General features: G+C 50.4%; 1 protein-coding gene across 1 annotated transcript in view; it reads left to right on the forward strand.

Annotated features, from left to right (window-relative positions):
* The first annotated feature begins 225 nt into the window (after positions 1-225).
* PSMB1 (proteasome 20S subunit beta 1) overlaps positions 226-13,359 on the forward strand; it is a 99,712-nt gene continuing 86,578 nt past the window's right edge. Inside the window, exon 1 of the mRNA XM_078649081.1 lies at positions 226-465. Within this exon, the coding sequence (XP_078505207.1) occupies positions 365-465 (101 nt within the window). The 5' untranslated portion in view covers positions 226-364. The remainder of the gene's footprint in view (positions 466-13,359) is intronic.

Genomic DNA, 13,359 nt, shown 5'->3' on the forward strand with positions numbered 1-13,359 from the left:
ACGAGCAGTAAAGTAAATATTATACTTCAAAAAGAGTATAACTTCATGAATAAAAAATAGGCATGCCTCTTAAAAAGGATAAAAAATTACTGATATAATTGTATTATGCGATGTTCAGATGAAAGTTTAATGTTATCTCCTCCTGGCCGTTAGTTGTTAACGCTGGTTGAGCAGTGCTAATTGGAGATTTCTTTCGGTTTCGAAAGGAAGCAGAGCCCGATATCCGCTTCCGCTTTCGCGCCATCTTGGAATGAGACAGCATCAGCAGCCCTCGGCAGCGGTTAAGCGGTAGATCCAGCGCAGTGTTAGAGCTTGGGAACAGCACGTTAGCAGCCCCGGAGTACAGTGTGAGCTGAGGTAGACAATGCTGTCCATCCCGCGGCACGAGGAGAGTCTGCGCATGGCGGACTATCACTACAGTGGACCTGTAGAACACAGATTCTCCCCATACACCTTCAACGGCGGGTAAGGCTTGGAGGAGCTGGGGTGAAATTCGAGTGTATTCCCTGTCATGCATGACGTGCATTACATCTCGGGAGGTGTCAAAGAGACTGAGTGTTGCGATCTGTTTCTAGCCCCCCCCCCCAACTGTTCCCTTACTCTTTGGATCTTCAAGTTCCCTGTTTACCTATTGACTTTGTCAGGATTGCAAACCACTGTGTGTTGCTAGTTTTATAATTGCCGAAACAGCCTCATTTTAATAAAAGCTAGACACTATGGTTACTCCGTGTAGTAACCATTCATGTACCCTACTAAAAGTAGCTTGCCACACCGAACACGTCAACAGTTGACATTACCTGAATCTAAGAATGTGTTGATAATCTTTGAAGCGAAATTGACATGTAATGCTCCCCACTACCCACGCTAATCTTCAAATGATCCTCTGAACATGATGTTCGTTTGGGCAGTGATAGTCAGTTACTTTATTTTTGCATTTCCCATCTGTAGAGATGCATTTTAGAATTGAATTTCTATTGCAGAGGTCTTCAAACTTTTTTGCTCTGAGCCCCCCTAACCAAAATGTTTTGAAGTCGGTCCCCCTCCAGAAATGTAAGTGGAGAATAGGAGGAACAGGAGGGGCAAGGCTGGGCGGAGAGGACATAGCTTATGCGATAAGTTCAGGGGTATTTTCTGTATTCATAGTTCACACTAAATGTGAGCTTCATAAAAGTGAAAATATATCAAACAAAGTCAACAAAAACACGATGCCTCATAATTGAGGTGTTGTGGGCCTGGGTTCCAATGCAACTGCACCTGCTTCACTAATGGTAGCTGTGGCCCAGAGAAACTGACTGTCTCCTCTACCTCTTTCATCCTTCTCCCCCCTCATGCCTGGCCGTCACTCCCATCTTGAAACAGACCCAGTCTCTTTCAGTAAAATATGAACTCCCCAGTGTTACTCTTTCTTTGCAGGTAGGGGGGCCTCTGTCCTAACACTAGCAAGGAAAATGAGCTCCCCTTTTGTAAAGGCAGATATTTGATGCAGTAGGCCCCTGACAGTCCTGGGCCCCAGTGCCACTGCTCTTCCTTCACTAATGATAGCTACTGCTTTGCTAAGCAGGCGGTCTCCTTTGCTAACAGCATGGGCCCCCTTCTTGCCCTACCCCCTTTACTCCATCACCCTGGGATTCAGTTAAGATGTCTTCTCAGCTTGAATTTTCACCTCCGTTGGGCCATGGGTCCAAGGCCCAAAGCAGCACTGACACTGCACATGTGTACTGGGACATAATGCAAACAAGGAAGCCTAGTACAACAATCATAACTGGGTTTTAGTTGGTCTTTCACACCCATGGGCCCTGGTGCTACTGCACACGTAGCACTAATGATACCTCCAGCCCTGCGAAGCAGGCTGCTTCCTGTGCCTACTCCAATGGTCCATCACTCGAAGCCTGAGGCTCAAAGCAGGCTATCTGCCCCTTTCTAATAAAAATGGGAGTAAAGTCGCATCTCTTGCCAGTGTTGCTTTGGCCCTGTTCCCTGGGAATTAGAGGGACCGTACGACTAATGCTAGCAAGGGAAATGGTTTTTCACCCTGTTTTTGCTAGTAAGACAGCCACAATTGTGGTGTGGCCAGGTCTCGGTGCCACTGCACCTGTAGCCCTTTTTTAAATATAAAAAACCCAGCAGTGGCAAAATCTTTGCTCTCTGCAATGCGAGAGCTATTGTCGTTGTCTTTCTGCCATGTTGTATAGCAGCACATACGCTGTAAAGCATGGATGAAAATCATGGGGAAAAGCGCTATGGCCGAGTCATTGCTCTTTATGGTCTGGAAGGAGCGGAGGTACACGGAACAAAACATGGGGGTTGGCAAGCAACACAACATGGGCTGTAGGGCAGGTAGTGAGGAGGTAAAAAAAGAGCTAGTACACAGCCAGCAGTGTCAGCTTTGTTTTGTTGTATGGCTGGGCTAACAGGAGTGAGGTGTAACCGCATACAGGAAACCGGTGGGAAGGAGCTGACTTGTATGTGGAAAAGTTGAACACTAACGAGGGGTTTTGGGGAGAGAAGAAACATGAGTGGGTAAGGAAACAACACAGATGGGGTGGCGAGTGAGAGGGGAAAGAAGCAACACAGATGTGGATAGGTATCTCGACATGCATTGGCCGAAAATATATTGGGGGGGGGGGGTGGAATACTGAAGAAAAAATTGAAAATCACCCACTTCCTGCAACCTCTTTGCACCCACGTTGGCATTTTAAAGACCAGTTCAGCAAGTGTTTGTTTCTATTTACTATTGGCATGACTTAGTTGGGTATGGTGCTGAGCTCAGACATCATCTCACAGAATATATAAAGAATTGTAATGTAAAATCGACCAGCCCAGGCTAAAAGAGGACTAGAAGGTAAAAACATTTAGGTTTACATTTTTTTTAATTAATTTTCTTAAGTAAAGTGGGATGTTGCAGCACTGCGCTTTCTGACTAAAACATGCATTAAAAAAGGAGAAAGCTTGAGAAATGTGTGCGCTTGGGCAGAAACAAGTCACATCCTTTTCTTAGGTGGCGTACTGTCTTCTGGTGTTGCATTTGCTTATAAACTGTTTTGAAATCTTCAGCCATCAAACTAGATACTCTTGTGTGCTTGGGGGTTAATAATTTGAGGAAAGGACCCTACTTTTTTGGTGTGTATTTGTAGCGTGGGTGGATTGAGGGACCGGATACTTTTTACTTTTGGATAGGGTTTTATTTTAGAAAGAGTCTTTCTTGTCCGGGGGGTCAGCCTTTTCTTCGTGTAGTCCGCTGGATCCAGGTCGGCTGGCTTCACTTCTTCGTCCTCTGTCTCCACGGTGCCTGGTTCCCGGTGGTTCCTCTCGGGTGAGTGGCAAATGGGAAACAGAGAAAGGAGGCCGTCAGGACTCTAGGACTCTTCACAGTGGGGCCCCTGGGGTAACCAAGGAATGAAGGACACCGTTGCTCGTAGTGTATATACAATTTGAGGTGGTACTTAGACGTACGTGGTGAGGGTAGAGTGTCTGGGAAGTTAGGGGAGGGACAAGGTTAGACTCTGGAAGGGTTATATACAGTATCTACAAAGAGGGCGATGTCAGCCGCTGCAGCACTAAGGAGGAGAGACACCCCGCCTCCCAACCCAGCCTGCAATACGCTCCCGTACCTGTTTCAGCCACACTCCTCCCTCGGGAGTGTGGCACGGGGCTTCGTGGGGACGTTGGCCTCCTGGCTCGCCTTCCTCCTTCCCGTTCTGACTCCGTTCTTCTCTCTTGTCTCTCCGTGTACTCCGCTGCGCTCCTGCTCCTTCCTCCGAGGTGTCGTCACACCCCGCCTCTTTCTCTTCCGGTCTTTTCTCCAGTTGTGTGAAGCCGACTTCACGGGTAGGTGTGTCCTCGTCCTCCGCATGCGCCCAGTTATAGGTGCCTTCCTTGTTCTTGTACGTATTGTGCAGGAGTGGCCATGGCGTCCAGGAGTGGCCATGGCGACCAATCGCCCTGAGGGGAAGGATGTTCAGCGACTCACCATTCATTCTTTGATGTCCATGTGTCCACCCTCCGACCCTCTACCTTACAGTATTGTTGTGGAAAGATTGCAAGTAGTTATTTACTGTGCCGGCTTTGTAGGCATTCAGTCTTTCAGGGAACAAATACAATCCGCTGTTGCTTAAATGCTTCCCTTTGCCTTGAGCTTCAAGTCAGGTGCGTCTGGTCCCATAATGTGTTTGTTTTTTGCGGCCATCAACTTAGGCTAGTTCAGTTGAAACTGCGAACATCACCCATGTGCATCTCTCTTCGTGTTTACTTGCTGGATATTTTTGGTCCTAATTTTTTTTTTTTCCATACTGCTGGTGTAGCCTGTCTTTCTTATTTGTATTATTACTGCAACCCCACCCATCCCTCACCCTCATTGTTGCTTTTTGTTTTTTCACTGTATAGTTGTTTATTATTCCTGCATCCCCATTGTTAGTCCTCCCTCCTCTCCTCATTGCTTGTTACTTTTTAGGTCAAGCCTAAGCTGCACATGCTCAGTCTCTCCTCTCCTCATTGCTTGTTACTTTTTAGGTCAAGCCTAAGTTGCACATGCTCAGTCTCTCTGTATGCTGTATTCAATCTGTGAGCTTACAGCCCAGCTCCAGCTTCTGATTGGCTTTTGTAAGTGTCCTTTAAAAAACGTTGCATCAAATTGGATAATTTTTCTTGCTAGTCCCACCTTTTTTAGGTCTAACCTATCGCAGTACGCATGCGCTGCTCTATGGAACGCCTCTTGTGAGTACTCCAAACTTCTCCGTGTGGCTAGGACTTCCCCATGCGTTAGGTTGGCTGTTGCCTATGTCATTTATTTATCGTAGCCTGCAAATGGCTAAAGACGGGTGCGTGTCCCATCTCTTTAGCAAAGGTTTACTCCCAGAGCGTTTTGCTCTTGGGAGCGAGCTGCAGCGCGCAGGGGTGGCAGCTGCATTCCTTGTGGTTCAGGTTACATGTGTGCATTCCTGAGCCTCCTCTGTACTTTCCCAGAGACAGGTTACATCCTCCGCCGAGCTCTCCCAGCTGCAGTAGCAGGTCCCAGCCTATCTGCACCCTCCCCCGTTGGGATCACAGTCTGGTTTCTACTCTCCTCGGTCGCCTGTCTTGCGATCCCCTGTGCTGTTTTCCAGGCTATTGTTTCCCGGGTTCGAGGCTCCCAGCCTCCAGGAGGTGTTCTCTGTTGTCATCGACTAACCTCTCCGCTCATGTGGCTAGAGGGGCGGGTGCTTCCAAGTCCTCTGTCCCCATGTTCGCCCCCCCCTTCTCTGCCTGCTGCAGTCCTGGCTCATGCCTCCTCCGCCCCTTTCCTGCCCAGTCTCCTTGCAACGTTGCGTTCCCTGCATGCCTGCTAATCCTCATCTCCACAGCCTCCCTACCCACACCTCTCTCCCTGCAGCAGCGCCCCCCTGCTCCCACTCTCCCACACCCCAGCCTCGGGATTCGTGGCCACCATAATTGCGGGGCAAAATTGTAAAGTCAGGAGGTGTCATGGTTTAGTATGGGAGTATAACAACTTTCCATCTCAATTTAGAGTGCTAAAACCAGAAAGTGACATTGAAGCACTAGGCTGGCCCATATGTTGCACCATGTTCGACAGACACGTATTGAAAAAAAACCTAGAAACTCACTCGGTATTTAAGTGTTTGTTTTCTGCTTGGAAGAAACAGGATCCGAGCAGGACCTGCTGCCTGGCGACCTTTCCCATCACAGGGGAGTGAAAAGCCGGTAGGGTTTGGGCCCAAGTAAGCCGCTGCTGCAACTTTCAGAGGTTGTAGCACCACTGAATCTCGCTCCAATTCCTGTACACCAGCTCATGCCATGTCACTCTGGCTTCCAATGCAGAAAGGATTTCCTAATTTACAACAAGCTACCTTTACTATTCCACAGACCAGTGAATTAGACAATCTTGAAGCTCCACTCATCTCGGCAAAGAACAGCCTACTTCAATGGTGTCAAAGATTACAAGTGATGTCAAACATTGCACCATCTGTTCAGTAGGGCCACAAATTATGCAGCACAATGCGGTACATTTTGTGACGGTATTACTTCCTTCATTATTTTGGCATTTCTACTCATGGTAACACTGTTTGAGCAAAGATTTCCCCTCATTAGCACCAGTTTAAGAACCAAATACAGCCATAAGGAATGAAAGATGGCCAGTCAACTTTTGCGGAGGGCCTTCCACTTGCCGGGAGCATGTGTTGCCATGTTTTTAGTAACTTTTGAACCTTGTTTGGAGCTTGAAACATCTTTTTGGTGCAAATCTGCACATGACGCAGCATTGTGTGTTAAATGTGGCAAACGATAATGACAATCGCATAATTCCAGTGCCTCGCTTGAATTACCCTGTGCGTGCCTAATATCTGGCCTTAAACAGTTTGCAACAAAATAATCGCTTCAGCGCCATCTCTGCGTTTAATTAAACAGTTTGACAAACGAGGGACAGCCTAGCTGGCTAGCCCTTTGTAGGCGAGGCCCCTCACACACCCTTGACAGCCTCGCCGTCTCTTGCCATGTGTCTCAGGCTGAGATGCCCCACCTTTGACTTACACTTAATACATGCATACGGCCACAAAACACCTGTTACCACAGCAGTCCAGCCGAGGCCAAACACGTAACCTCTGCCATCGTGGTGATGCACCCAACCCCACAAACACTAGTCCTGGGGCCCTCTGTTAATCCATATGCTACTCAACAAAATAGTGTATTTTGAGGCGGACAGTACCCATACCGGGCACCAACGCCACTGTCTGTGTGCCTGGGAAGCTGTGTGTTTTGCTGTTCACCCTGTGTGGGAAGGGTATGCCCAGACGTGGGTCCCGTGCTCACTAAGCCACTGGAGTTAAGCTATCCTGGCTGAAGACTGCTGATAGCCAGAAACCGGTCCTAGGATGCTTGATTCCGGTCCAGGGAAGACAAGGCTTGGCAGTTCGGGCTGGACTGTTCCCATGAGGCACAGGGTCAAGACTGATTTGCATATGGCCATGTCTGAACTGGGGTGGCTTGGTGAGCAAAATACCGATGGATTAAACCCAGATCTGTGACTGGGGGTGAATGTTTTTCCATTGTGCAACATACCGTACATCATCTTGTGTGTTTTTGGAAAGCTGTCTCAGCCAGGGATGCCACACACGACGGGGGTGGGGGAGGGGGCCTAAAGCCCTTTGAGCCCAATGGGCGTTGCATGCCTGGCTATGCCAATGCTTGTTCTCAATTGTTGACACCCATAGATCGCCACCAGGACTAGTACTCTTCCACTTGTTGCCTCTTTAGAACTTATTTTACATTGACATCAAGCACTTCCCAATTCACGACCGCTATGTGTGTAATGAAGTGCTGCTCTCAAGTGTTTGTTCTGGCATACACGCGCTTCGCGCACTGTTCTTTTCATTTGCTCATGCTTATGCTTTTTGGAGCACTTCCCACTTAATGCGGCTCCCGATTCACTGCCACAGCACATCACGCTTATCTGGTAGCATTTCTTCAGCTTTGGCACCCTTCGCTGCTCCCACCTGTCCCCTCGCCGCTTATCTTGTGCATCAGTAGCAATGTAGCAAAACACCTTTTGTTTCCTTGTTTAACATTTCACTCCCCTCAATAGCTGGAGGGCGATGGTAAGGGAAGTATATTAGATACTGTGGAAGAAAAACAACCCTGATTGATACATGACGTCTTATCCGAAACCTATGGAGATGCTGTTTTGTTTTTAATATATTTTCAAATAGAATTTATTTGAAAGGGCAAGAAGCTCAAATCAAACAATAGTGGAACCGTTTTCAGTTTTGTGGTTTAATGTCAGTTTGGTGCTTAATTTACCTGTTAGTTTCATGTTGCACCTTTTTGTTCAACTAAAGGCTTTGGTGTGAACTCACTCGTGTGTTTACAAATATTGTAAATTTTTTCTTTCAATGGTTACATACTTCGTTGGTTCACCACTCTGCACGCAGACCCTTTCTCCCCTGCTGCCTGATAGTGTGCATTTTTTGTTGTTGCAGGTTTTAGGTTTCGCCTGTCGAAAGCTGCGCACTGCGCAGCTTTTCGCGCAGGCGAAATCTTATGTCTACAGTATGTGTGTTGTCCCGCCCCTCTGTTCCATTGGCTAGCTCCATAAATGGAGGCTAGCCATTGGAACAGAGATCTGTCCGTGTGCCCGTTCCTGCCCCCCCTCCCGCTGTCCGTGTTCCTGTTCCTGCCCCCCTCCCGCTGTTCGTGTTCCCGTTCCTGCCCCCCTCCCGCTGTTCGTGTTCCCTCCCCCCTCCCGCTGTCCGTTCCCGCCCCCCTCCCGCTGTCCGTGTGCCCGTAGGTGCTTGTTTAATAGATGAAGTGGAACTTGCTTTTATAGCTTCATGTTGCGGCAACGGGGATTACTTATGATATGTATCTTGTTATACACCTAAGATGGCCGCCGCCTAAAGTGACGCGTGTAAAGTAATGATACCATGACGCATCTTGAGTGCGCGGCAACTGTGCGGCTGCTCCAGGAGATGGCGGCCTCTGCTGTATCTCGCGGTAGAGAGATCCATTGGTAAAGAGTTCAAAGAGGTTCTTCGGCGACAGACCTGAGCGATTCACAGAGGAGAAGCGAAAGTAAAAGTATCGTTTTGAGCCGTGTCTTGAAGCCACCGGGGCCAGGAAGCGGATTCCGTTAAGGCCTGTCCCTAGAGAGCGGCCTGCTTCCATCCAGGGCGCCTAGGTAAGCATAATACGGGAGTGACGCTGACCCTCCTCCGCAACGGAGACTTTCTTTAGCAGTGTTCTCTTTATCAGTTTGCTACGAGTCATCTCACCTACGCTCCTACTTAAGCGACAATGTCAATCACATCCACAATAATCAGTGCGGTGTGTTCGCATTTCCTCAAATGTCCTGTATTGCGGCTAATGAAGCTCCAGTCTCCTTTTTCAGCAGGCCATAAGCCACTGTCCAAGTTACCATTCACCCCTGCCTAATACAGTTCTGCCTTTTGGTTTTGTAGGAGTAAATGGCTGTCCGGCCTTTTCTTCCATTCGAAGTATTCACCTGTATAAATGAGGCGGTGGTGGTTTACTGTTAATTAGGGCAGATGAGGTTCTTGCAGTTTCAAAAGTTCCTATGATACATGGTCACCCATACCCATCACTTTTTTCCAGAGCTCAAGTCCTAAGCAAGCATTTGCAATGCAGTAGGTCTCGCATTTTCGAGGGTGTAAGTTATTGGCATTATAAATGACAATGTCATCTGTTTTGAAAATTAACGCATAAATGAAAGGCATTGTCATTTACAATGTCAATAGCTCAAACTCTTTTAAATGCGAGACCTATTTCATTTTAAAGAAGCAAACGCCATTTTCCTGTGCTGCTTTGAAAGTGAAAGTATGCACGGTTCGCTGAATGTTGCAGGAAAGCATGTCGTACCTGCAGTATGAGAAATTCAATAAAATAGTGCTTACAAGGGATGACTCTCCAAGTTAGGCAGAAGCGTGACATTCAGCATGTGACATTGAATGTGACTTCAAAGGAAGTGACATCAGATCTTAAGACCTCTCCTATGTTTCAGGTCTATCATGAGTACATTACAAATTAGATTTTGCATTGGGGCTGTGCCAAAATATTGATTTAACCCCAACACAAATTCTGGGCTTCAACTCATGCATTTATTTACTTTAAAACCTGCCACCAAAAAATTGGCAACAAGGAGAAACATGGCAGTAAATCCGTCCTGCTTAATGGGTTTCAATGTCTGTGTTTAAGAATTTCGTTTGGAGTTAAGGCACCTGCTGCAAAGATCTTTGTGTGCCAGCTAAATCTCAGGGAGTAATATTAATAGTAAAATAACTCTGGAGGCGAACCTTTAGTTACTGTATCCGGTATCCCGGCGCCTCTGTAGTACACATTCACTCGCCACCAGTCTGAGCCAGGAAGTATGCACTGAGCAGGCCCAAGGATTACAGCCAGCACTCACTCCCATAAACCCCCTCCTCCATTGCTACAGGTAATATCTCCCGCCTCTTTGCTCCATTTGCCCATCCCCATTGCTGTCTGCGCTCTGATGCTAGGATGCATGCAATTTAGTCTCTCCAGTGATGGGTGCATTAGTGCTCAGTATATGTAAATCTGTGGGCTGGCAATCTTGCGGTTTCTGTCCGGTTGTCCAGTGTGAGGTCACATGGAGTGCTAATGCTGCTCCTTGCCTTCTATGTCGCTTGCTATTCTTCCCTTCATCCTGAACCCCAGCCTGGGCTCCTTTCTTCCACCCCTGACAACTTTCATTCCCACTCTGCAGATCCCACCCATTCCTTAACACCCACTCAGCCTTTTTACCTCATAACCTGTTGCCAGACCTCTTCACGTGCCACGCACCTTTTCAATCTCTACTACTCATATTCCTGTACCTCCTTTATATTACCCAGTTACTTTTTATCTTCTTTGCAGCCTTGGCTGGCTCTGTGTGTGTGTGCAGCTGGCTCTGTGTGTCTGTGTGCAGCTGGCTCTGTGTGTCTGTGTGCAGCTGGCTCTGTGTGTCTGTGTGCAGCTGGCTCTGTGTGTCTGTGTGCAGCTGGCTCTGTGTGTCTGTGTGCAGCTGGCTCTGTGTGTCTGTGTGCAGCTGGCTCTGTGTGTCTGTGTGCAGCTGGCTCTGTGTGTCTGTGTGCAGCTGGCTCTGTGTGTGTGTGCAGCTGGCTCTGTGTGTGTGTGCAGCTGGCTCTGTGTGTGTGTGTGTGCAGCTGGCTCTGTGTGTGTGCGTGCAGCTGGCTCTGTGTGTGTGCGTGCAGCTGGCTCTGTGTGTGTGCGTGCAGCTGGCTCTGTGTGTGTGTGTGTGCACAGCTGGCTCTGTGTGTGTGTGTGTGCAGCTGGCTCTGTGTGTGTGCAGCTGGCTCTGTGTGTGTGCAGCTGGCTCTGTGTGTGTGCAGCTGGCTCTGTGTGTGTGCAGCTGGCTCTGTGTGTGTGTGTGTGTGTGTGCAGCTGGCTCTGTGTGTGTGCAGCTGGCTCTGTGTGTGTGTGTGTGCAGCTGGCTCTGTGTGTGTGCAGCTGGCTCTGTGTGTGTGCAGCTGGCTCTGTGTGTGTGCAGCTGGCTCTGTGTGTGTGCAGCTGGCTCTGTGTGTGTGCAGCTGGCTCTGTGTGTGTGCAGCTGGCTCTGTGTGTGTGCAGCTGGCTCTGTGTGTGTGCAGCTGGCTCTGTGTGTGTGCAGCTAGCTCTGTGTGTGTGTGCAGCTGGCTCTGTGTGTGTGTGCAGCTGGCTCTGTGTGTGTGTGTGTGCAGCTGGCTGTGTGTGCGTGCAGCTGGCTCTGTGTGTGTGCGTGCAGCTGGCTCTGTGTGTGTGTGCGTGCAGCTGGCTCTGTGTGTGTGTGCGTGCAGCTGGCTCTGTGTGTGTGTGCGTGCAGCTGGCTCTGTGTGTGTGTGCGTGCAGCTGGCTCTGTGTGTGTGTGCCTGCAGCTGGCTCTGTGTGTGTGTGCGTGCAGCTGGCTCTGTGTGTGTGTGCGTGCAGCTGCCTCTGTGTGTGTGTGTGCGTGCAGCTGGCTCTGTGTGTGTGTGCGTGCAGCTGGCTCTGTGTGTGTGCAGCTGGCTCTGTGTGTGTGTGTGTGTGCAGCTGGCTCTGTGTGTGTGTGTGTGTGTGTGCAGCTGGCTCTGTGTGTGTGTGTGTGTGTGTGCAGCTGGCTCTGTGTGTGTGTGTGTGCAGCTGGCTCTGTGTGTGTGTGGCTGGCCCTGTGTGTGTGTGTGTGGCTGGCCCTGTGTGTGTGTGTGTGTGTGGCTGGCCCTCTGTGTGTGTGTGTGTGCGGCTGGCCCTCTGTGTGTGTGTGTGCGGCTGGCCCTCTGTGTGTGTGTGTGTGCGGCTGGCTCTGTGTGTGTGTGTGTGTGTGTGTGCAGCTGGCTCTGTGTGTGTGCAGCTGGCTCTGTGTGTGTGTGTGTGCAGCTGGCTCTGTGTGTGTGTGTGTGCAGCTGGCTCTGTGTGTGTGTGCGTGCAGCTGGCTCTGTGTGTGTGTGCGTGCAGCTGGCTCTGTGTGTGTGTGTGTGTGCAGCTGGCTCTGTGTGTGTGTGTGTGTGTGTGCAGCTGGCTCTGTGTGTGTGTGTAGCTGGCTCTGTGTGTGTGTGGCTGGCCCTGTGTGTGTGTGTGTGTGTGGCTGGCCCTGTGTGTGTGTGTGTGCGGCTGGCCCTCTGTGTGTGTGTGTGCGGCTGGCCCTCTGTGTGTGTGTGTGCGGCTGGCCCTCTGTGTGTGTGTGTGTGCGGCTGGCCCTCTGTGTGTGTGTGTGTGCGGCTGGCTCTGTGTGTGTGTGTGTGTGTGTGTGCAGCTGGCTCTGTGTGTGTGCAGCTGGCTCTGTGTGTGTGCAGCTGGCTCTGTGTGTGTGTGTGTGCAGCTGGCTCTGTGTGTGTGTGTGTGCAGCTGGCTCTGTGTGTGTGTGTGTGCAGCTGGCTCTGTGTGTGTGTGTGTGCAGCTGGCTCTGTGTGTGTGTGCGCGCAGCTGGCTCTGTGTGTGTGTGCAGCTGGGTGTGTGTGTGTGCAGCTGGCTGTGTGTGTGTGTGCAGCTGGCTGTGTGTGTGTGTGTGCAGCTGGCTCTGTGTGTGTGTGTGTGCAGCTGGCTCTGTGTGTGTGTGTGTGTGTGTGTGTGTGCAGCTGGCTCTGTGTGTGTGCAGCTGGCTCTGTGTGTGTGCAGCTGGCTCTGTGTGTGTGCGGCTGGCTCTGTGTGTGTGTGTGCAACTGGCTCTGTGTGTGTGTGTGCAGCTGCCTCTGTGTGTGCGGCTGGCTCTGTGTGTGTGTGTGCGGCTGGCTCTGTGTGTGTGTGTGCGGCTGGCTCTGTGTGTGTGTGTGCGGCTGGCTCTGTGTGTGTGTGTGCGGCTGGCTCTGTGTGTGTGCGGCTGGCTCTGTGTGTGTGTGTGCGGCTGGCTCTGTGTGTGTGTGTGCGGCTGGCTCTGTGTGTGTGTGTGCGGCTGGCTCTGTGTGTGTGTGTGTGTGTGTGCGGCTGGCTCTGTGTGTGTGTGTGCGGCTGGCTCTGTGTGTGTGTGTGCGGCTGGCTCTGTGTGTGTGTGTGCGGCTGGCTCTGTGTGTGTGTGTGCGGCTGGCTCTGTGTGTGTGTGTGCGGCTGGCTCTGTGTGTGTGTGTGCGGCTGGCTCTGTGTGTGTGTGTGCGGCTGGCTCTGTGTGTGTGTGTGCGGCTGGCTCTGTGTGTGTGTGTGTGCGGCTGGCTCTGTGTGTGTGTGTGTGCGGCTGGCTCTGTGTGTGTGTGTGTGCGGCTGGCTCTGTGTGTGTGTGTGTGTGCAGCTGGCTCTGTTTGTTTGTGTGCGGCTGGCTCTGTGTGTGCGGCTGGCTCTGTGTGTGCGGCTGGCTCTGTGTGTGCGGCTGGCTCTGTGTGTGCGGCTGGCTCTGTGTGTGTGTGCGGCTGGCTCTGTGTGTGTGTGCGGCTGGTTCTGTGTGTGTGTGTG

This window comes from Lissotriton helveticus, chromosome 6 (genome assembly GCF_964261635.1).
Source record: "Lissotriton helveticus chromosome 6, aLisHel1.1, whole genome shotgun sequence".
In the NCBI taxonomy this organism is placed as follows: Eukaryota; Metazoa; Chordata; class Amphibia; order Caudata; family Salamandridae; genus Lissotriton; species Lissotriton helveticus.